Source organism: Saimiri boliviensis, chromosome 9 (genome assembly GCF_048565385.1).
Source record: "Saimiri boliviensis isolate mSaiBol1 chromosome 9, mSaiBol1.pri, whole genome shotgun sequence".
NCBI classification, from domain to species: domain Eukaryota; kingdom Metazoa; phylum Chordata; class Mammalia; order Primates; family Cebidae; genus Saimiri; species Saimiri boliviensis.
In genome coordinates, this window is record NC_133457.1 from 87,906,638 (window position 1) to 87,931,151 (window position 24,514).

Genomic DNA, 24,514 nt, shown 5'->3' on the forward strand with positions numbered 1-24,514 from the left:
AACAGAAATAAAACAATTTCTCTGCTTAATCTCTATACGAGACAAACTTTTGTATTTTGGGCTCAGAGTTCTTACTGCATGAGATGTGAAAACAAGACCCAGAAGAGTGATTTTTTTCATATAATAATTGAAATGCTTTTTGACTAACCTAAGGGCAAGGTATACCAACTTTTGGTGTATTTATTAGCAGGCTCACTCTGCTCAAAGAGCCATTCAATCACGTATTAGTAACAAAACTCACTGAAAGTAAACTATTAAAGGTAGAGAAGAAGCAAAGATTCACTTGAACTTCCTAGGAAATAAATTAAGAGGGTATGTGGTAAACTGAATAGTAGTAAACAACATTTAATTTTGACTTTTGGTATGATTTTTTTTTTTTTTTCTGTCCCAAAGGAGCAGACACATCTCAATTCCTCTGCTGGTTTGTTTGCCACTCGTGATAACTCTCCCAGCTCAATGTTCCAAACCTTTTAAGGAGTTAAAGAAAAGGCCCTGGGGAGTAAAATTTCATGCTGCTTCTCAACTCTGCTAAATTTCACTTGGTTTAGTCATATGAGGGCGAGAAAATGGTTTCCATGGAAGAGAATAATTATTTGATTCTAACTCAAAAGGCATAAGAAATATGTGGACAGAAATTGGTATGTTTGGAGTCTCTTCTAAGAAGGATAATTTTGGAACATAGGCCAAAAGCCAAGTCTAGAATATCCACACTTCAGGCGCAACACATCTCCTTTCCCTTCCACTAATATCTAAAGATGCCTCCTTCTTTTCCGTTAGTCAAAGCATCTACTCTGGATTTTTGCTATACATTGTTTTTCTTCTACAAGAAATTAATTTACAAAACATCTGAACTAAGTAACCTACACAGCAAACACATCACGGACAATTTAAAAACAAGGTAGAGGCAGGAGGATCACTTGAAGCCAGAAGTTTGAGACCAACCTTGGCAACACAGTGAGACCTGCCTCTTAAAAAATACAGAAAATTAGCTGGGCATGGTGGTGCATGCCTGTGGTTCCAGGCTAAGGTAGGAGGACCACTAGAGCCCAGGAGATGGAGTCTGCAGTGAGCTATGTTTGTACCATTGTACTCCAGCCTGGGCAACAAAGTAGACTTGGTCTCTATAAAAAAAAAAATAAATAAATAAATACAAATAAAGCAAAAACATGGAAGATGTTTATATGGGAGTGTGTCGTGACCACTCATTCAAATAATATTTGCCTACTATGTGCCAGTACTATGCTAATATTGATGGTCCAACCTTTCTCTGTGAGCAGAGAGAGCCCTGTCCACCCAGAGCTATAATCTCTTCTAGCTCCCTTCTCTTGCCAGAAGGAGAAAGTCTTAAACAAAAAGGGCAAGCATCTTGATCATTCTATGAGATATTCTTTCACACCTTTAAAATCATTATTTTAAAAATGTCTGTAGCTGCATAGAAATGATATTAAAATAGCTGCTTGAGTCTCAATGTTTTAATAATGTTTGTAATTTTTTTCCTTGCAAAAAAAAAAAAAATGAATGTGAAAGTCTGACCAAGACTTCTATTCAATCTGGAGTTGCCACCTGATATGGTTTGGCTCTGTGTCCCCACCCAAATCTCATCTTGTAGCTCCCATAATTCCCATGTGTTGTGGGAGGGACCTGGTGGGAGATGACTGAATTATAGAGGTGGGTCTTTTGCATGCTGTTCTCAAGATAGCGAATAAGTTTCACAAGAGCTGACAGAATTATAAGGGGGAGATTCCCTGCACAGACTCTCTTTGCCTGCCACCATCCATGAAAGATGTGACATGCTCCTCTTTGCTTTCCACCAGGATTGTGAGGCCTCCCCAGCCACATGGAACTGTGAGTTCAATTAAACCTCTTTCTTTTACAAATTTCCCAGTCTTGGGTATGTCTTTATCAGCAGTGTGAAAATGGACTAATACACCACCTCAAGTAGGGAACCAGATAAATAAATTCAGCTATATTCATACAATAAAATAATATGAAGCCATGAGAAAGCATTAAAAAGCATGACATGAAAAATAACCATGACATAATGCTAAGTAAAAGAAGCAAATTGAAAACTATATGGATTTGGATCTCTCTCTCTCTCTCTCTCTCTCTCTCTCTCTCTGTGTGTGTGTGTGTGTGTGTGTGTGTGTGTGTGTGTGTGTATGTGTGACTGTGTGAACCCCGTTAGGGTAATAATCAGGAAAACTGACAAAATGTTGATAATTATTTTATTTCTTATTTTACTAGTAAAGTCTTTTGCTTATTTGTCATTTCCTGTTTAGTAGAAAACAACATTTTTGGGGAAAGCTGAATCATTTATTTAAAAAAAAAAAAGATCCTATGTTAAAGTCAGAATATTGGAGGAAGACAGATAGCACTACCATAGCTGATAGTAGAAATGCTTCCTGACACTACAATTACTCCTGACACATATACTTCATCTAGGCAGCCACAGAAAGGAGAACATTCAAGTTTGGTTCCCAGATAGCTGGGAGAGCACATGGTGCTGGGAGATCATTCAGAGAGAGACAATGAGTTCCCTCAAGCTGTAGCAGGATATAAAAAACTTAATACATAGTTATATTTGAAGTGCATATATTTCATTGTCAATTCAGGTATTGTACGGAAAAAGACTTTCATTAAAAATATATGTACATTATCTTGTTATTCCTCCTTACAGTTCCACGGGGTGAGAGATATTTTTATCTTCATTGGACAGGTGAGAAAACTGACATTCAGGTGGTCATTCAGTGACTTGGTGGAGGAGCAGTGGCCTGAAATGAGGAGATATGACCCTAGACCCCCACTCAACACCATTCACATCTCAATGGGCCAGTGCATTAAGAGCTGATCAGTATCTGCCCAGAACTTTCGGTCTGAAACACAACATTTTACCTTTATGGGACGAACTCAGTTTGATGGTACTAACGTTGGTTTGGGGTCTGGAATGATTGCTGGTGGGACAGACGGGAGGATGTGCAAGAAGAATGTGAGCCATTAAGGTTGATGTGAAGAAAGAGGTAAATGCATGGGATTAGAACCTGTGGGAGATGTAGGAAAGGAGACAGAAGACAGGAGGCAAATCAACGCGAAGCAAAGCAAGGCTCTGCAGAAGGTAACACCTATGGTGACTGTGAAAGAAACGAGGAAATCTCTTTGTGAAGCTACTAAAAAGGAGGAATAAGAAAGAAGACAAATGGAGGGTCAAGTACATCTGTGACTGAGAAGCAAAAACTCATTAACATTACCACAAAATCCCTGCTCACTGGGCTGTGGGTGTTTAGTCGAACGTGATGCTAGAACTGAATACGCAGAGTGACTGGGGACCCTCAGGTGAACCCCTAAGAATTTTCAACCTTACCAAAGTCACTTTTAAAATTAAAACCTAATCCTAATGGCATAGACAAAACACAGGTTTAACTGGTGGCAGCTGATGAAAAACAGATAAACGGTTTAGAACAGATTCCCTGACTCTGTAGTTCTTCCCTGGAGCCAGAGTCCTTTACCTGGGGTTTACAGCCCCCCAAGCCGTTCATGGAGAGATATCATGGAGCACAGGCATTTGAATGGGGTGGAGAAGCTTCCGTCTTTATTTTCACTCACTTCCAACTAAAGCAACCAGTACCTTCTACCGTGAATGTAGGGAGGGAACCACAGGAGTGATTTCCACAGGAACTGTGACTTGGTCACCAGTGGATAATACACTCAACTTGATGACCAACCTGTAAAGAGCTCACTGCATTTCTCATTTCAAGTAAAATAAATTTTAGGCTTACTCTAAAATGCATTTGGAGCAAAGACACACACTCTAAGACTGTTCTTTTTTTGTTTTTTTTGTTTTTTGTTTTTTGTTTTTTGTTTTGAGACGGAGTTTCGCTCTTGTTACCCAGGCTGGAGTGCAATGGCGCCATCTCGGCTCACTGCAACCTCCGCCTCCTGGGTTCAGGCAATTCTCCTGCCTCAGCCTCCTGAGTAGCTGGGATTACAGGCACGCGCCACCATGCCCAGCTAATTTTTTGTATTTTTAGTAGAGACGGGGTGTCACCATGTTGACCAGGGTGGTCTCGATCTCTTGACCTCGTGATCCACCCGCCTCGGCCTCCCAAAGTGCTGGGATGACAGGCGTGAGCCACCGCGCCCAGCCTCAACTGTGCTTCTTTAACTGGACCACGTAACAAGTCACCTGGGAATCCTATTAAAATGCAAATCATGATTTAGCAGGTCTGTGTTGGGGCCCGAGACTCTGCATGTCTGACACACTCCTAGGTGATTCACGGCCCACACTTTGAGTAGCCGGACTGCAGAGTTATTTAGGGGTGGAGCTCTAAGGACACAGATTCTTTTTTTTTTTTTTTGGACAGAAGTAGAGTCTACAGAGCTTGGTGTGCATTTTATGTCTCCTATGATGATATGAACAATTACCTCAAAAATATCCTCTAGGTGCTTATCAATTGATAGACTTAGGCAAATATGAGCTTTCATATCCATTTTTTCTGCCTATATTATTTCATTTCTTAGAAGTGTTTATTATATGTATCCCCTGAGTGTGTGGTCACAGTGTTTTATTCACTTTCATCTCCTGTGTCTATCAGAATGTTGTACAAATATTAAGCTTTCAATAAACTTTTGACAGGGAGTTTATGGGCACCATGCATGATATTTCTTGAACTGTGGATGCTGGCATTTGAAATGCTTAATCCTTAACCAAAGCACATTGGCATTTAATCCCCAAAGCAATTTGGGGAGATGAAATACTGTCAGCTTAATTTTCCTCATCACCCAACTACTCCTTTTAACCTGGAGCTCACTTCTTTTTTAATTATACTTCGGTTTGTCTAACTGAGCCTGGGAGGCCTGTTCATTATTTAGAACCACCAGCAAAGACAGAACTAACACTTCTGGATGCCTTTCCGTCAAAAGATTTCCTGACAGAACAATCTCTGATCATTACAAATGGAGCTGGTAGGAAGCCCTGGCACACATGTCGCAGCTGAAGGCAGGTAGTGAAAATTGTAAATGCTTCCAAATGGCCATAAAATAAACATTGTGTGGTTCTAATTCCAAGATATTCAGGCCGGTACAGGCATGTGTAACAGGCATTAGGGCTTTATCTGAAAGCCAAATCCATAATCACAGTGGTGCAGGGGTAAGCACCTGGAGTAGGTGACTTACATTTGGCCTGAAAGGGCCAGGCTGGCTTGGGCATGTATTTATGCCTCTGAACAGTCTTCAAAACTTTTACAATGTATACTCACATTCCTTCTTAGGGATAGGGGACTAGAAGGGCTTATGGTGGAGTTGCTACCTCTAGTAAGATTTCTACCACCTCCCTAGCTCCTCAAGCACAATTTTCCCACCTACAAGCTCAGCTGGTTTTCCTCAGTTCTCTACCAGCCTTTTCCTCCAAGAGAAAAGCTCCTGAGCTGCTTTTCACACCCTCATCAGTGGGAGTCCACATAGTGCCTCATGCTCAGGCATTGCTCCTGGGATGTATAGGTTTTGCACGACTTTCCTGTGATTTCCGTACCCTATTTCTGCAGCTCAAATCTCTCCATGAGGCCTTCTAGGGATGTTTTGGCTTCTGTTTTCATCTGCACTCTGAATTCCTCTTTCAGGATTCTCCTGTTGAGTACTGGGCTTCCCTCTCACTCTGCCACCTCTCTTCTGAATTGCTATGTGTCTTTCCTCAGGGAATGGGTCTTGCCTATTGGGGCCCTGGGGAAACTCCAGATGATTATTGTTGGTGATATGGTTTGGCTGTGTCCCCAACCAAATCTCATCTTGAATTCCCATGTGTTGTGGGAGAAACATGGAGGGAGGTGACTGAATCACTGGGGTAAATCTTTCCTGTGCTGTTCTCATGATAGTAAATAAGTCTCATGAGAGCTAATGGTTTTAAAAAGAAACATTTCCTTGCACAAGCTCTCTTTCTTTGCCTGCTGCCATCCACGTAAGACACGACTTGCTCCTCCTTGCCTTCCGCCATAATTGTGAGGCTTCCCTAGCCACGTGGAACTGTAAGTCCAATTGAACCTCTTTCTTTTGTAAATTACCCAGTCTCAGGTATGTCTTTATCAGAAGTGTGAAACGAACTAATATTGCGATTACCAGACTTCTTCCTTTATTTTTGAGATGGAGTCTTGCTATGTCACCCAGGCTAGAGTGTAATGGTGCAATCTTGGCTCAACTTCTGCCTCCTGGGTTCATGCCTCAGCCTCCTGAGTAGCTGGGATTACAGGTGCCCACCACCATGCCTGGCTAATTTTTGTGTTTTTAGTAGAGACAAGGTTTCGTTATGTTTCCCAGGCTGGTCTTGAACTCCTGACCTCAGGTGATCCACCCACCTTGGCCTCCCAAAGTTCTGGGATTACAGGTATGAGCCACCGCTCCTGGCCAGGATGTTCAGAGCTCTAAGCAACATTCACCCTGTTAGTAAACTTGAGTCATCTGCTGGAGACCCCAGGACTCCTTAACCCCTTGGGCTACTGTTGGCCTGAACTGTGCTTTGGGACTGCTCTTTCCTGGGACACGACTTCCCGTAGTATACTGGGAAGCACAGGCCCAGAGTGGTCCTTGTGGAATTTTCTTCAGATCACATCAGTCTGCTGTTCAAAAGCTTCCAACAGCTCCCACCTGATCTTCAGTGAAAACAGAGGCCAAAAGATGCAAAAGGTCTGTCTCCTACCCCAAAAGTCCCATCTCTCTGACCTGCTGCCCTATAACCCTCCTTAGGCAGAGCCACCCTGCTGTTCCCCCAGCATTTAGGCCCATTTCCAGCCCAGAGTCTTTGCATGTCAATCCTTCTGTCTAGAAGAGTCTTCCTCCCTGTGTTGGCTGTTGTCAGTTCTTCACCTCTTAATTCGGATGTTGTGTAAACCTTTCCACAAACTTTTCCCTGCCTATTCTATTTAAAATACTCATCATCCGCCGGGCGCGGTGGCTCAAGCCTGTAATCCCAGCACTTTGGGAGGCCAAGGCGGGTGGATCACGAGGTCGAGAGATCGAGACCATCCTGGTCAACAAGGTGAAACCCCGTCTCTACTAAAAATACAAAAAGTTAGCTGGGCATGGTGGTGCGTGCCTGTAATCCCAGCTACTTAGGAGGCTGAGGCAGGAGAATTGCCTGAGCCCAGGAGGTGGAGGTTGCGGTGAGCCGAGATCGCGCCATTGCACTCCAGCCTGGGTAACAAGAGCGAAACTCCGTCTCAAAAAAAAAAAAAAACAAAAAACAAAAAACAAAAAACAAAAAAAAAACTCATCATCCTTCCCCAAACCACCACTCCCTATTACCTCATTTCTGATACTGTTTTTCTCCGAAGCCCTTATTACTACCTAACATACTACATATTTTGCCAACTTATTTTGTTTATGGTCTGACTCTTCCTTTTACAATGTAAGCTCCATAAAGCCTAGGATTGTTACTTTTATTTACTGCTGTTTATTTAACAAGCAGGTGTCTAATAACCATTTGTTCAAGGAATGAATGAATGGATGAATTGTAATTCATCAGGATTTCTTTTTAAGGTGATGAAAATGTTCTGAAATTGATTCTGGTTGTGGTTGTACATATCTATGAATACACAAAAACCATTGAACTATACACGTTAAAATGAGTGAATTGTGTTTATGTGAAATAAAGCTGTTCAAAGAGAGACAGGAATGACATTTCAGGTATCATAATGAAGAATTTTGCTGTGTGTTCTCTGTGTGAGCAGGACACCAGAGCAACTCCCTTCATTATGATGACATTGGCTTGAAATCTGAATTAGCAGAGGCACATGTGCAATGGTTATAAAGAAGGGGCTCTAGAGGGATTAAGGTTCAAATCCCAACTGTACCACCTTCCAGTTGTTGAACCTTGGAAAAGTAAATTTTGCTATATACATGTTTTTATCTGCAAAATGGGGTGGACAATAGTACCAAACTCTAATGTTTATTGTGAGAATTAAATAGAATGGTTCCTATAAACGGCTCAGCACAGAATATAGCCCCATGATGACTGGTTGATACATGGCTGCTCTTTTAATTTTTATTTTTATGTTCTGGAGTACTGGGGATGCGTTGCTGGAGGAAGTCAGATGGCAGTGGTTGCAGCCGGGTCTCAAAGCCATCACTGCCCATTAGAAATTACTTTGACTTTCTCAGGTCTGTCAAGGCAATCCCTCCTTGTGTCTGATCCAACCCCAGCCCAGCCATGCTTTTACTGCTTCCATCTGGTTTCAGTCGTTCACAAGCAAGGCAACCCCTCAAAATCACGTGGAGCTTGTTGAAAAGGAAATCATGAGCCTCACTTTGAAGTATTGGGCAGGAATTCTTGAAGTCTGGTCCTGGGACCAGAAATAGGAAAACACCAGCCCTACAAGAGATCTGTTGGAAATTTAAGGTAGGCCCTAAACATCACTTTAACAACGTCTCCAGGTGATGCTGATGCATGCTCAAGTTGAGAATAACTGGCCTAGTTAGAATTTGATTTTCAATAAGCAATTCATGCGATTTTGATGTACTCATTGCATAGAGTCACTGGAGAACCAGTATTAGAACAACAGCATTACACCGAATCACCCATTATACAGTGATAGCTAAATCGTCTGTAGGTTTCCAACCCTACAAGCTGAAGCAGCTCAGAATTGTCTTATATACACAGATCCTCAGCAAAGAAATGGACAGTTTATACAAATATCTCTTAAAACTCGTTTCTTCTGGATACTCTACCTTAATTTCTATCCAGCTTACTTATTTCTTTGGTTTTGGTATAAGCTTGTTTTCAAGGATATTTTATTTGTAAATTTATTTAATCTACCTGTCACCAAATATTTACTGTGTCCCTACTATGTGTCAAGGAATCAACAACAATAGAGAGAACGTCTCAATTCATGAGAAAACATTTTGGAAGCAAAACTGATTATCAATGGTGAGGATGGCATTTCCTTTCACAGGAAGCCTTATGAATTGAGTAGCCAACACTCCATGTCGGCCACTTAGGTACTGACTTTTCTAACTATAGGAGAGTGGAATGAATATATATATATATATATTTAGTTCTTGCAAAGCCCAGTGCTACCAAAAAACCCCAAAAAAACAAAAAGGGAAAATTTGTTTGCAAAATACTCTTAATTTCTTAAACAGAGATAAGTGTTTTCTGTTTCCTTGTGAGATTTCAAAGATTCCCAAAAGCAATTATAAACTCAAAATAAGTTAGCGAAAATAAAGATAATAAAATATAGCCTTATTGGCAGAAGACACAGGAGCTTGGTAAAGATGCTAAAATGGTGGGGATTATAAAAATATTAGTGTGGTAGACACCATGTCACCTAAACAATCTATCAAGTTGGTGCCAGTCACACCCGCCCTCATGTCCTTTTAGTTATTCAAACGTATCCAAAGTTGCACAAACATAAATCATGTTTCTCAGGCTTACCAGTTTAATATGTTCTCGCTTCTGGTATTTTTCACTATAATACTGTTCTTGCCGAAGATTAAGCAGCTGCTGCTGTTGTTTGTCCTTTAAGTCAATTAACTTTTGGGTCATTTCAGCATCCAGGGCAGCGAGGTCTTGCTCAATTGTTGACGAACCATGATCAGGGCTGCTGGGTTCTGATCTGCAAAGACACAGAGCTTGACTCACAAAACAGGCAGGCCATAACAAGGTGGAGGGAAGGTTATTCGCCTGAGTTCTTTCTAGAGAAAGTTCTCTGTTTGGCCAGGCGTGGTGGCTCATGCCTGTAATACCAGTACTTTGGGAGGCTGAGGTGGGTGGATCATGTGGTCTGGAGTTCAAGACCAGCCTGGTCAACATGGAGGAACCCCGCCTCTAGTAAAAGAAATGCAAAAATTAGCTGGGTATGGTGGCAAACACCTGTAGTCCCAGCTACTTGGGAGGCGGAGGCAGAAGAATCACTTGAATCTGTGAGGTGGAGGTTGCAATGAGCTGAGATCGGGCCACTGCCCTCCAGCCCGGGCGACAGAGCGAGACTCTGTCTAAAAAAATAAAAAAAAAAAAAGAGAGAGAAAGTTCTCTGGAAATACATATTTTCGTAAGCCACTTGGAGAAGCGGGTGAAATCCCATGGACAAGCTTAGCAAGAGTGTCTCCAGTTCCAGAGGGTGAATGGAATTTGTGTTGCTCTAGAAAGAGGCAAGGGCAGAAAGAAAAGCAGAGTCTGGGGGCCCTAGGCACAGCAGTGGTGAGAATAATAATTTTCCTTTGGGAAAAACAGTGTCTAATAAAAAACTTTCAGGTTTTAATCTTTTTAATTATTTTAAAATATGACAAGTGTAATGTCATTCCCGGTAACCTTTCCCATATGAAAACTTCAGAAGACACTGCACTGAGTAGACTTTGTTAGAGGAAGCTAAAGATGTGCCCTGTTTAGCATCGGGGTGATGATTTATAAATGGAGAGCACATGTAGTTGCCATGGACAGATAACCCTCCTGACTGACATCTGAGTTCTGTTTTTTAACACTGTTTTTTGAGACAGAGTCTTACTCTGTCATCCAAGCTGGAGTGCAGTGGTGCAATCTCGGCTCACTGCAACTTCCACCTCCCAGGTTTGAGTGATTCTCCTGCCTCAGCCTCCTCAATAGCTGGAACCTCAGGCATGTGCCACCACACCTGCCTAATTTTTGTATTTTTAGTAGAGATGGGGTTTCATCATGTTGGCCAGCATGGTCTCAAACTCCCGATCTCAAGTGATTTGCCCATCTCGGCCTCCTGAAGTGCTAGGATTACAGGCATGAGCCACTGCACCTGGCCTCTTAACACGATTTTTAACAGCAAAGACACACAATGAAAATAAGACTTGGAGGCTTCATTAACTTCATGGATATCTTTACCCAAATGGCACTTTCCATACGATGCTTACAAGGGGGAAAAGATGCATTAGTACATTCTAAAATACTTAGAATGCTTCCTCTGAGCAACGTGACTTTCTCTGCATTGTTCTTTGAGAATCATACAGATATTTAGAAGGTTAGGATGAATATCAAAATAAATGAAACCAATTCTCATTAACTTATGGTAGGATTCTTTCCAATTTTGTGCTCTGTACTATCACCTGCAGGAAACAATGGGAAGACCGAGTATTGGGAACAGGGTACAAAGAGTAGGTATGCTCTTTTCATTTATATGGAATCCCTTCCAGAAAGAAGACTAAACCCCCACCTAAGACATCGAACACATCAGACTCTGCCTCCATATTTTTCACTTGCGGTCCGATGGGCCAGCTAAACCTTCTTAGAATCAGCGGTCACTAATCTGGTTGCTTTTTCTTTGAATTGGGCCAGCATCGGTGGCATCACATGGAGAAGGGAGTTGGTTGAAGCTGGTGTTAGAATCTGATTTTGTCAAATAAGGGATGCAGAATTCTCTCAAGTTTCTTTTTCCGTATTTATGTGTAATGCCAAATGAAGATGAACATTCTACAAGGCTCCTCACTGCAGTGTTGAGGAGACCTTTCCTCTTGGCATGACACAAGTTACCTTGAATTATCTTATGTGCAGGAAGTCATTGTAGCCAGAGCATAGAGGCATTTCTTCAATCAGTTCCAACCACTCCAGCAGAGGCAGCTCTCATTACTGACCACCTGCCATGAGCTAGGCACACTCATAATCTAGTTAGTCGGTCTACCCATCTCCAGTTTACATTTGAGAAAACCGGGGCTCTAAGACATAATTGGCCAAGGACACAGCATGGGGGATCAGTACAGCAACTTGCCCAAGGTCAAAGATTACAGGGCAGAAGAGCAACACCTGTGCTCTTAAGAGCAACACAGCATGACTGTATGCCATGTCTGGAACAAAACTATTTTTTAATAACCTGTCTTCACATTATGTAGAAAGCTCAATGGAGATGATTAATATTTGAGTAAGAAATTGGTGTGATTCCTTCCAATTTTGTACTCTGTATTATCATCTGTAGAAAACGGGGAAAGACAGAACAGGCATGGTGGTGGCTGACGCCTTTAATCCCAGCACTTTGGGAGGCTGAGGTGGGCAGATCCCTTGAGCCCAGGAGTTCGATGTCAGCCTGGGCCACATAGTGTGACCTCATCTCTAAAAAAAAAAAAAAAAAAAAATTAGCTGGGCATAGTGGCATGCATCTGTAGTTGCAGCTACCTGGGAGGCTGAGGCAGGAGGACTGACTGAGCCCAGGAGGTCAAGACTGCAGTGAGCTGTGATCATACCACTGTACTCCAGCCTAAGCAAAAAAGCAAGACCTTGTCAAAAGGAAGGAAGGAAGGAAAAAAGGGAGGGAGGGAGGAAGGGAAAAGTAACTCAATGGATGTAATGCCCATCCATTCATTTTTCTAGGTGTTTTCAGGATTTTATTGCATATCAAGGGAGCTGGAAGACAGATAAACATACTCAGACCCACTGGCTTTGCCACTTGAAGAAAAGCTCCTCCTGACGTATCTTTAGATATTATGTGCTAAGGAATTTTTTTTTGGTTTTGTTTTGTTTTGAGGGACAATACAAGAAAAAACCAAGTGAACAACGTCTCTGCATCTTCTATAAAAACAAAGTTGAAGGCATTATCCCCTCTGCTGCTTGTATAAAATCCATGAAATTAAATCTTTGGCAGTTTAATACTAGGAAATTGCCTGTCTCTCTTGGAAGAGTCAGCAAGTATCCTTTAATCAGATAAGGAGAATTATCAAAACCGTATGTCCTTTTCTCAGAAGATAAGAACCAAATTCAGTGTTCAAGGACAGAAATGACATTAAATGGTTGGTGCTGTCCTGTAGAAATAGAATGAGAACCGCATATGTGATTTCTTTCATATATGTCAGTTCAAACTTTTATTAGTCACTTTAAAAAGTAAAAGGAGTGAATTTTAATAATATATCTTATTTAACTTAATACATCCAAAATATTATTTCAACATGCAATTAAAGTCAACAGATAGATTTTAGCTATTTTACATTATTTTTTAAAAGTGAAGTCTTAGATATCTGGTATGTATTTTATAGTTATAACATATCTTGCAAGCAACAGTGCAAGTACTTGAGAGCCACCAGCAGCTAGTGGCTCCGTATTGGGCAGCGGGCCTAGATAACTTGTGCAAAGCTCAGCCTATGCACGTGTGCTGTTTCTCATTCTCGTTTCATGGGATTTTTACATACAAGTCTTCTACGATGTTACTTCAATATTCTACTGGAAGTTTGCAGGATATGACTTAAAAGTAAATACAAAAGTGAATAAACAAATACGTACTATGAAAGAAAAATAAATCTTGGGGCTTCCAAATCACTAAGTTAAAGGGAAAAGTCAATCTGTGAATGGCTTCTGGCCAACCTGCCTCCTGTTCTATTCCAAGTCATGCCTCTGCTCTTTGGAGAGGCTAATTAGAAACTCAAAAGAATGCAACGATTTGTCTCTTATCTACCTATGACCTGAAAACCCCTTCCTGGCTTCAAGTCTCCCTGCCTTTGCTTGGAGTTGTCTCGCCTTTCCAGACAGAACCAGTGTTCATCTTGCGTATGTTGAGGGATGCCTTATGTTTCTCTAGAATATTTTATACATTGTGCTCTGACCACCTTGGGCACACGTTGTCTGGACCTCCTGAGGCTGTGTGCACATCCTGAACCTTGGAAAAATAAACCTTCTAAATAAACTTCCTAAATTAACTGTCTCAGATTTGGGGGGTCACAGTATATATAACTAAAGTAGGAATTCAGGAGAAGTTTTAGGAAAAGCTTTGCCTGAATTGGCTATATAACTACAAGTAAATAGTAATACCTTTAGCTTTCAGCTTCCTCCTTAAACAAGTGACAAAGATAATCTAGACGGCCTTTAGGGCCGCTCCAGCCTCCAGAAACGATGATTTTGTTACTTTTTAAAGCCCAAGTATTAGGTTTTGATAGTGCTTTCAATTTAAGCATGTGGTAAATCATATGTCACAATATAAATCTAAAAAAATGCATCTTATCTCTAAGACTTGGCATCAAAAGAAGATTATTCAGTAAAGGAAGAATGCAATAGTTTGTCTTATACTTTGCTCATTGACAGGTCACTTACATGCTTACATAGTTTCAGGGTAATTTATAAAGTTTTCAGTTAAAGAATGCAATTTTATTTATCAGTAGCAATTATCAGTCAAGCTTTTGAGATAAGCTTTACTGAGAAAGCTCATGACAATGATTCTAAAAAAGTTTTGAGTAAATGTACAATTAATTCTGCATAAGACTTAGTAGAGCTGGGAAGATCAGTGGATTATCTTTGGCAATACCTTGTCCATTGGTTAGCTAATATATGAAAAATGGGCTATCTGATAAGAGTAATTTATCTGCTATAGTACCGAAAATGAACTGGAGAAATACTTTAAACTTAAAAGGCTTTTCTTCTCTTAATACAATTCATTAAAATGCTATATCTACACTGAAATAGAACTAAGGGATATTTTGCTTTGAAAGTTATAAATCTTCTAAATGATACACCTTTTTTAAAAAACACCATAAATGTTATGAGTTGATGTTTATAGAGACTTAAGAACAATGTCTTATACAATACTCTGTTAGTGCTCACTAAATAACCAAAATTCAAAATAAAAATATTCTTGATAGCTAAATAAGCCCTGAGATCTCAGACAAGAACTGTCTGTGCCCTAAAGGGATAACAACAAAATTTAAAGTAACTGCATTTACTTCCATTTCCCTAATTATTAAACTTTGAATAGAATATTTTAATGTAAACATTAACACTGTTAATTAGAGAACTTCATGTTGCAAAACATTATTTACTGTCAGCAAGTTCATAATATATACCTGCAAAGGATGTTCAAAGAAATTCCAGGAATCTAAATTTTGAAGAGTAATCTCATAACATTTGAAATAGTTAATGAGCAAATTTATTTGGGCATTGTTATTTTATGTATCCATTTGCTGGGTAGAGATACTCAAAGATGTTTGTTGTACAGAGATTGCAAGTATAGGAACTAGAACAGTCACAGGTCTACAGAGATGCAGATTCCAGATCTACGCTGTCATAGGATACAAGAAGCATCTCAGGAGGAACTGTGCCATGACTTCACTGTCACTACAGCCTTGTGTGTTGCGTGTGCCCCTGGCCAGGTTACTTGGCCTCACTGAGTTTTAGGTCCTCTCTTGTCAAATGTGGGTGATGTCTGTACCTACTTCACAGTGCTGCTATGGGAAATAGTATATGCAAATACTTAGCACATGTACTGGGTTAAATAACATCCCTGTAAACTTCAGGTTCTGCTCAGAACCTCAGCCTGTGATCTAATTTGGAAAGAGGGTTGTAAAGGTAATAGAATGAGGTCATAGCAGATTAGGATGGACTTGAATCTTATGACTAGTGTCTGTCATTAGAAGAGCGAAATTTGGACCAAGACACACCTACACACGGAGAATTCATGTAATAATGGAGGCAGAGACTAGAGTGATGTGTCTATCAACAAAGGAATGCCAAAGATGGCCAGCAACCCCCAGAGGTTAGAAGAGACAAAAGATTCATCCCCTAGGCTTTTCGGAGAGAGCATAGTCCACTGACACCTTAATTTTGTTTTTTTTGTTTTGTTTTGTCTTGAGACAGAGTCTCTCTCTGTTGCCCAGGCTAGAGTGCAGTGGCACTATCTCAGCTCACTGCAACCTCCATCTCTTGGTTCAAGCAATCCTCCCACCTTAGCCTCCCAAGTACCTAAGATTACAGGTGTGTGCTACTACGCCCAGCTAATTTTTGTATTTTTAGTAGAGATGGGGTTTCACCATGTTGCCCAGGCTGGTCTCAAACTCCCGTTCTCAAGTGATCCTCCTGTCTTAGCCTCCCAAAGTGCTGGGATTACAGGCATGAGCCACCGCACCTGGCCCATATCTTGAGTTTGAATTTCTACCCTTCAAAACTGTGAGAAACTACATTTTTACTGTTTTAAGCCATCCAGTTTGTTTTACTTTTCATAGCAACCCTAGGAAACTGATATGACACATATGCCCAACATTTTGTTGACACTCAATGGAGTGCTACTCCAGGACTGGGAATAGGCCCTCAATAGAGTATAAAACAGGAAGCCTCCTGTGGTCAGCCAGACCCTGTGTCCACAAAGTCCCATGATAAGCTATGGTGAACAGTCCACATGTGGGGTTCTGACAGCAGGTAATACTCTGAAGTCCACATGTCATCCTCACATTTGGAAGTAGGTCTTTGTGGGAGTTCAGAGATAGGGTCTGCATTGTTCACACAAGAGTCTTGCAGTTTAAGAAGGGCCCTGCGCCCAGAGAATCCAAACTGGCCTAGCTCATTATGTTGGAAACTAAGAAGAAAATACAGGTTTTCATGTGAGGTGGTGGGAGATGGCACCTGGGAAGGCAGGCAGGGATTAGACCAAAGAAGGCCTTTCAGGTACCCTTCAATGTCTAGGATGCTCCTGAATGATTCTAGACCAGGGCCAATCTGCAGAAAGTCAGTAGACCAGCAGCAGCAGCAAACCTTAGGAACTTTTTAGAAGTGCAGCAGCTCAGTCCCCACCCAAGGAGGACTCTGAGGCAGACACTCTGGGGCCAAGGCCCAAGAGTCTGTGTTTAGCAAGTGCTGCAAATGATTCATATGCACATTGAAATTTGAGATACACTGGTCTAGTCTAGATAAGAGTGTCAGGAACACATTTGGTGTGGGTAACAGCATGAGTTTCCTTCCCTAAAGGACACCTGGGAATTTCAGAGTCATATAAGCAGGCTTCTCTCTTCCAGCCCTCTGACCATGTATCTTATGCTCCTTTTAAAACAAATCAAGAATCCATCCCTTTCCACGTCTGTCACCATCATCCTAAATGAAACCACCATCATTACTCAGCTGAACTAGTGAAAAAGTTTCCTAACTGGTCTCCCACTTCCGTTCTGAGCCCTTGATCCTCACTATTCAGAGTGTTGTTCACAGAACTGCAGAATCAGCATCACCTGGTGCTGCTCAGGCCCCAACTCAGACATGCAGAGTCAGAATCTGCACTTAACAAAATCCCCCGTGACTCACACCCATTTGAGATGCACAGTTTGAGGGTCCTTCTTCCACACAGCAGCTAGAGTCATTTCTCTGAGACTATTAAATTTCACCATGTCAATTTCATTCTTCAGTAGAATCTTATTACACATTCGATACATTTTGAACTGTCACTTGTTCCAGCTCTAAAGAACTTAGCAGTGGGATTCCCTCCTGTTTCTCTGATCTCATCCTGTTTCCCTCCTCTCATGGTTTACTATGTTTCACCCACTTTGTCCACTTTACAGTTCCTGGAACAAGTTCATTTTTTCCTGCCTGAGGGCCTTTGTACTTGCTGTTTCCTGTAATAAGTCTCCTTAGTCCTTTGCATAGCTGACCAGGCTTTATTCTTTCCGTATCACCTTATTGCAGATCAACATGTCAGAAGGGATCTCCCATCTCCAATCATTCTCTATCCCATAGTCCTATTTATTTCTTTCCTCAATAGTCCTCATCATAACCTGAGATTATGCTGTGTGTCTGTAGTTTATTGCTCACGTTTCCCACTTTACCATGTTAGCTGTTTGAGATGATGATTGGGTGAGTCACGCTTATTGCTGCATCTCCAGGACACAGTAGGTACTCAATAAATATTAATTGAGTGAATGTGTGAGAGATGCTTCTCACCATCAAGGTCTGGGTACATGGGGCTGTAGAAACCCAGGCCCAAACATAATAGTCACCTGTATGCATTATGGATTTCAGACAGGGTAGCAAACGATAATTAGCTTCTCTTTTCTAAAAGAACAGTTGTGGCTAAGCATGGTGGCTCATGCCTATAATCCCAGTACTTTGGGAGGCTAAGGCAGGCAGATCACCTGGCCAGGAGTTCAAGACCAGCTGGGCAACCTGTTGAAACCCCATCTCTACTAAAAATAATAATTAAAAAAAACAGCCAGATGTGGTGGTGTATGCCTGTAATCCCAGCTTCTAGGGAGGCTGTGGCATGATAATCACTTAAACCCAGAAGGTAGAGGTTGCAGTGAGCTGAGATGAGGTCACTGCACTCCAGCCTGGGTAATGGGACAAGACTCTTGTCTCAAAAAAAGACCAGTTGCCTCTCCAACTAGGTTCTAGGTACACAAGGCAAAGTCTCATACCCATGAGATTGGCAGCTGTAATACAGGAAGTTAGCTAATTGGAATTGGGACCACAGACTAGCCTCCAGGGAAGACTTCCTGCATATTTATCCTCAGAATTTGGTCAAATAAAAAAAAAATTCAATCCACAAGCAAATCTGAGCTAAGGTACGTCAAGAGCTGTGGAGAACGGAGGAGGTTAAGTGGCTTTCTTGTCATGGTACAGGTGCAAAAATATGATCTAAAACATTAAAAATCCATGTTAACGACTCTTCATGCTATGAAACTAACCAAAAATATTCATTGAACTTACTTTTTCTTACTGTCCTTTTTGGCAGACTTTTCCAAAGCTGCTCTCCTTCTCAGGTAGTCATTCTGAATCTCATTATACTTTGTAGTGTGTTCTTTGATAAGGTCAGTGGTTTTCTTGTGGTGCCTCTTAACCAGGTCTTTCATTTCTTTGTAGTGCTTCTTTTGAAGTTTCACAAACGATTTCTGTTGCTTTAGCTCTTCGATGGTCTGTGCTTCCACTTCTGCAACAAATGAATATGAAAGCTAAGGGAATGGGAGGACTGAAAGTCCAGATAGAAAGAGAAGCAGCCACCTTCTTGGAAGAAATGTTTTATCTTGCCTAGCTGGAGTTTAAGAGCAAAGCTTTGATGTCAGATATATCTGGGTTCCAGTCTGGCTCTATCGCTTGCTAACTTTGCAACTATGTTCCTAAATTTTTTCAGAGACCCAGTTGGTTCATTCGAAAATATATATATATATATATATATATATATATATATATATATATATATATATTTAGTTTGGGTTCCCTAGAAACAGAGAGCAAGATGGGGATTCAGTTGCACATGCTTTACTGAGGGACTCTCAGAGTAGGGGAGCTAGGGAAGTATACGGGGCTGGGGAAGGAGCTAAGCAAGGGTGTGATCTCAGAATAATGGAGTCTGGCCTCTGCCTGATCTCATGGGAAGCTCTGGAGTGTGAGTTGTACCACTGAGCTGGTCTCACCTTGAGGGAAGAAGGTGAGCTTCTCACACATTTGGGACAGTCAGAGCAGGGAGGTATAACCGTCTGGAGAGGGGGCTTCCTTTTGGTTGAGGGCAATTTTGCAGAGAAGGAGAAATAATGAGCTGTTAGCAGCCAACCCTTACCACAGCCAGGAGACAGTTGCACCAGCTGCACAAGGAATCTGGGCAGGGCACCAACAGCATTGCTATAAGGATTATAATACTTCTACGACTTTATAGGGCAGTTAAGACGATGAAATAAAAGAACTCACGGAAAGTATTTAACCCAGTTTCTGGCACTGTGACTGGAGGTTTAGCAAATAACTGCAGGTTCTACAGCACCATTTCTAAAGGGTACCATTCACAGTATAAACATCTCAGGTTTGTACATTTATCACAGCAGCATATCGCAGTAAAGTGTCTCAAGAGAAGATCTCTTAATATAATTTGCACAGTCATCAGAGGCTTCCTAGCAGCCCACATTACTATATTATTATTATTATTTCCTTTTTTGAGACAGAGTCTTACTCTGTTGCCCAAGCTGGAGTGCAGTGGCGTGATCTTAGCTCACTGCAACCTCCACCTCAAGTGATTCTCATGTTTCAGCCTCCTGAGTAGCTGGGATTAGAAGCACGTGCCAACATTGATTATTTTGTATTTTTTGTAGAGACAGGGTTTCGCCATGTTGGCCAGTCTGATCTCAAACTCCTGGTCTCAAGTGATCTGCCTTCCTTGTCTTCCCAAAGTGCTTGGATTACAGGCGTAAGCCACGGTGCCTCGCTGATTTTTTTTTTTTTAATCCCATGCTGAGAAAGCTTTTAATGTGACGGAGCCTGACCTTAAAACATTCTGGGATGGGTACAGTGGCTCATGTCTGTAATCCCAGCACATTGGGAGGCTGAGGTGGGTGGATCACCTAAGGTTAGGAGTTAAAGACCAGCCTCACCAACATGGTGGAACTCCATCTCTACTAAAAATACAAAAATGAGGCCGAAGTGGCTCATGCCTGTAATCCCAACACTTTGGGAGGCTGAGTGGGTGGATCACCTGAGTTCAGGATTTTGAGACAAGGCTGGCCAACATGGCGAAACCCCATCTTTACCAAAACCACAAAAATTAGCTGGGCATGGTGGCACATGCCTGTAATTCTAGCTACTCAGGAGGCTGAGGCAGGAGAATTGCTTGAACCCGGAAAGTGGACATTGCAGTGAGCCGAGATTGTGCCACTGCCCTCCAGCCTGGGTGAAAGAGTGAGACTCTATCTAAAACAATAAATAAATACATAAAAAAATTAAAAATTAGCTGGACATGGTGGTGGGCACCTATAGTCCCAGCAACTTGGGAGGCTGGCGTAGGAGAATCACTTGAACCTGGGAGGTAGAGATTGCAGTAAGCCAAGATCATACCATTGCACTTCAGCCTGGGTGACAGAGTGAGACTCCGTCCAAGAAAAAAAAAATGTATTTTACTGATATATTCAATAAATTCTAGAATATGTATTTTAAAAATATGTTAATATTTCTGAAATCAAGATGCATCTTATGGTTGGTAGGGTATTACAGTTCATCGGTGATTTTCTTTTTTAGCAATACATGAACATGAAATGCCTTACAACTGATGGTATCTTAACTTCAGTGAATTATCATTTATTTGGACCTAGATGAAGTCATAGTTCATATGTTTCCATGCTTTGAATTGAATATCCTGCTTCTGGGAACAAAAAATGTTACCGTAAATATATAAAACTATCAAGAGATTCAGAAATAATATATGCTATGAATAACAAGAGACCTGAATAGGAAATAAGATATCTAGTGAATAAACATCGAAACTAGAATAATAATTTATGTTCTTAAATGTTAATGTCTTTAAGCAGTAGAAATATGTTTCCTTTTCTTATACTGTGTCTATTCTCCTGACATTGTATTTCTTTTGAGAATGAGGCTGTGGAGAAAACCAGGTACACTTATTTAATGGTTTCTTTCCCTCAGGCCCAAATTGACTCATTATGGTTGCATATTAAGGTATTACATTAAGAATTTATAATCCCAAGGAATTGCTCCATTCTTGGTGGTAGATTCAATTCTATTTCTTTAAAAGTGGTTTACAGTATATCAGCTATAGGCAGTTTGGAAATAAAGCTCTAGATGTTCTAACCTGTGATTAGAAAGTAATCCACATAAATTATTATATTTAAAAAGTCTGTAGATGAGAGGCTGTTCCTTAGAATATGCTCTTAAGTATAAAGGTAATGTCCACTTACATAAAGACACAAGTATCATTTATAAATAAGCCACCAATAGATAATCACAGCTAGTGTATTGTACAGACCATTGCCTTTTGGCCATTCATTTACATACTTTTAAATAACATTGAAATCATGTTCTGGGAACACTTCTGTCTCTTGCTTTATGCATTAATATAGTATTGTTCCCCATGAAAGTAAATCTTTTAAAAACATGTTTTGTTGGGCTGGGTGCAGTGGCTGACACCTGTAATCCCAACATTTTGGGTGGCCAAAGTGGGTGGATCACCTGAGGTCAGGAGTTTGAGACCAGCCTGGCCAACACGGCAAAACCCCATCTCTACTAAAAATGCAAAAATTAGCCAGGCGTGGTGGCATGCGCTTGTCGTCCCAGCTACTTGGGAGGCTGAGGCAGGAGAATCACTTGAACCTTGGAGGCAAAAGTTGTAGTAAACTGAGATTGTGCCACTGCTCTTTAGCCTGGGTGACAGAGCGAGACTCCATTTCAAAAACAAACAAAAAAAACCCCACGTTTTGTTTTCTTTTAATACTTTCCTCAAGTAATTTTTCTATGCATATTTTATGCATTTCTTGATGAGATACAAATACACACATCAAAGTACATAAATCATAAATGTATAGCCTTGTAAATTTTCCCGAAGCCAATAAAGCCTCAATATCTATCACTCAGGTCAAAACAAAAATTCTACCAGCATCCTAGAAGCCTTCCTTTTTGGTCCCTGCTTCCCAGGAAGTATATTTCAAATCTAGGTTTCTATAACATGAATTAGTTTTGTCTTTGAAGTTGATGTATATGGAATCCTACAGAACGTGCTCTTTTGTGTCTGGCTTTTATTCCCTCCACATTATGCTTGAGTTTTTTCCATGTTGTTGTGTGTGACTGTAGTTTATTTATTCCTGCAGCTGCCTCCTGTTCTATGCTGGGAATTTATCACAATTTATTTACCTACCCTACTGCTGATGGAGATTCGGTTGTTTCCATATTTGGCCCTTACCAATGGTGCTGCTTTTGGTGAACATGTGTGTACATTTCTGTTGTATACTGAGCCAAGTATTATACATATTTTTAAGATTCCACTACATACTGCTAATTGTACTGCACAAAGCTTGTACCAATTTTAGTTCCATTAGCTTATGTGATTAACCAAATATAAAATAATTCCAAACTGTATCATAGTTCACTGTGCATTTTATGCTTACAAATGGATCATATTCCGCATATCTAAAATACAGTTTGTTGGCAATTTGGGAAGACAGGCATTCCTGTTCACTGAGATACATTTCCAACATGAAACTCTTTTCTGGTGGTGAAATAGCTATCTTGTGAAACTACATTATGTTTATGCTAGTAGGGTTCTAACTACAAAGTATGGCTACTTCTCTTTGATTATATCATATCACATAGACTAAACTAAGAGTGTATATCTGTAGATTTTTAGAAGAAGAAATATTAACGTTATTTTTCAGATATGAATGAAAATTTCCTCTCCTCTAAATATTTCCACTGTGTAATACTCAGCTGCTTAATTCCATGGGGGGAAAGGGTGGCAGTTACCTGTTAAGACACTTTGAATAAGATCTTCTGTTTTGGCAGGTGCTTTTACAGAACCTGTAATATAAAAGATAAAATAAATAGGCTTCTTCAACTTTTAAAATTTTAAAAGTTCTTCCTGTAAACAAATAAAGCAAACAAAAACATTTTGGCCTTGAATCTAAATCTCTTTTCAGAGAAATGACAAATTGTGGGAGAAATTCTTTATAAAAATTATTCTTAAAAAGTCTTCATTTGTAGCTTTGAGACAAACCTAATTCAATGTGATATTAGGCTAGGTGCAGTGACTCATGTCTGTAATCCCAGCATTTTGGGAGGCCAAGGCAGGTGGATCACTTGAGGTCAGGAGTTCGAGACCAGCCTGGACAACATGGGGAAACTCAGTCTCTATTAAAAATACAAAAATTAGCTGAGTGTGATGGCGGGTACCTGTAATCCCAGCTACTTGGTTGGCTGAAGCAGGAGAATCACTTAAAGCCAGAGGTGGAGGTTGCAGTGGGCTGAGATTGTACCACTGCACTCCAGCCTGTGGGACAGGGTGAATAAAACTCTGTCTCAAAAAAAAAAAAAGTGATATTATATGCTCCATTTATAGGGAGAGAAAAGAGAAAAGACACCCACTTGGAAGCAAAACAAATTTGGTTTAGATAATGCTATTGCCACCTTCTGGAAAAATCAGGAATGACAAGTGGCCTTTTAAAAGTCAAATGTTGGGAGGCTGTGGTGGATCACCTGAGGTCAGGAGTTCGAGACTAGCCCGAACAGCATGGCAAAACCCCGTCTCTACTAAAAATACAAAATTAGCCAGGTGTGGTGGTGCATGCCTGTAGTCCCAGCTACTCAGGAGGCTGAGGCAGGAGAATCGCTTGAACCCAGGAGGTGGAGGTTGCAGTGAGCTGAGATTGCATCATTGCACTCCAGCCTGGGCAACAAGAATGAAACTGTCTCAAAAAAACAAAAATGAAAATAAAGTCAAATGTTGGCCACTAGGCAGTAATAACTGTTGCAGGACAGATCCATTGGCAAAGTTAAAATCAGTAAGTAAAAGTTTAAGGAAGAACAGGAGTTGTCCCAATTTATCTAAGACGGGAAAATAACTTTCAGTGGAGAAACCACCTTAACCAGGTGATCTCACATCATCAGTGAGGAGACCCAGCAACATCATATACCTGTGATGTGATGCACTGAGAAGGGTGAGAACCACTTGTGTGGTGCTCTTGTCAAAATGCATGCCCTCAACCTAACCATGGGGAAACACCCTACCAATCCAAACTGAGGGACATTCTACAAAATAACTGACCGGAGTTTTTCCAAAGTACCAAGGTTATGAAAGACAGGAAAGATTGTGGGACCACTATAGATGAAAGCAGACTAAGGAACCATGACAATAAAATACAACGCGGGATCCTGCGTTGGAATCTTGAACAGTAAAAGGACATCAGTGGAAAGCAGGTTAGCCCAAATAAGGTGTGCAGTTCAGGTCAGAGTAGCGTGCCAATGTTAATTTTCTGGTTTTCATGACTGCCCCATAATCCCATGAGATGTTAACTTTAGGGGAAAGGAAGGCTCTTTTTGCAATACATTCTCTGACATTTAAAAACTGTTTTCTAGTCG

The 24,514-nt window shown here is 40.8% G+C and overlaps 1 protein-coding gene across 2 annotated transcripts in view; it reads right to left on the bottom strand.

Moving 5' to 3' along the window:
- The window catches only part of PLCB1 (phospholipase C beta 1), a 724,287-nt gene that overhangs the window by 94,308 nt on the left and 605,465 nt on the right, over nt 1–24,514 (bottom strand). For both annotated transcript variants that reach the window (XM_074406258.1, XM_074406259.1), the window contains exons 25-27: nt 22,904–22,957; nt 18,380–18,599; nt 9,416–9,596 (exon numbers count right to left, since the gene is read on the bottom strand). In XM_074406258.1, coding sequence (XP_074262359.1) covers nt 9,416–9,596; nt 18,380–18,599; nt 22,904–22,957 — 455 coding nt within the window. The remainder of the gene's footprint in view (nt 1–9,415; nt 9,597–18,379; nt 18,600–22,903; nt 22,958–24,514) is intronic.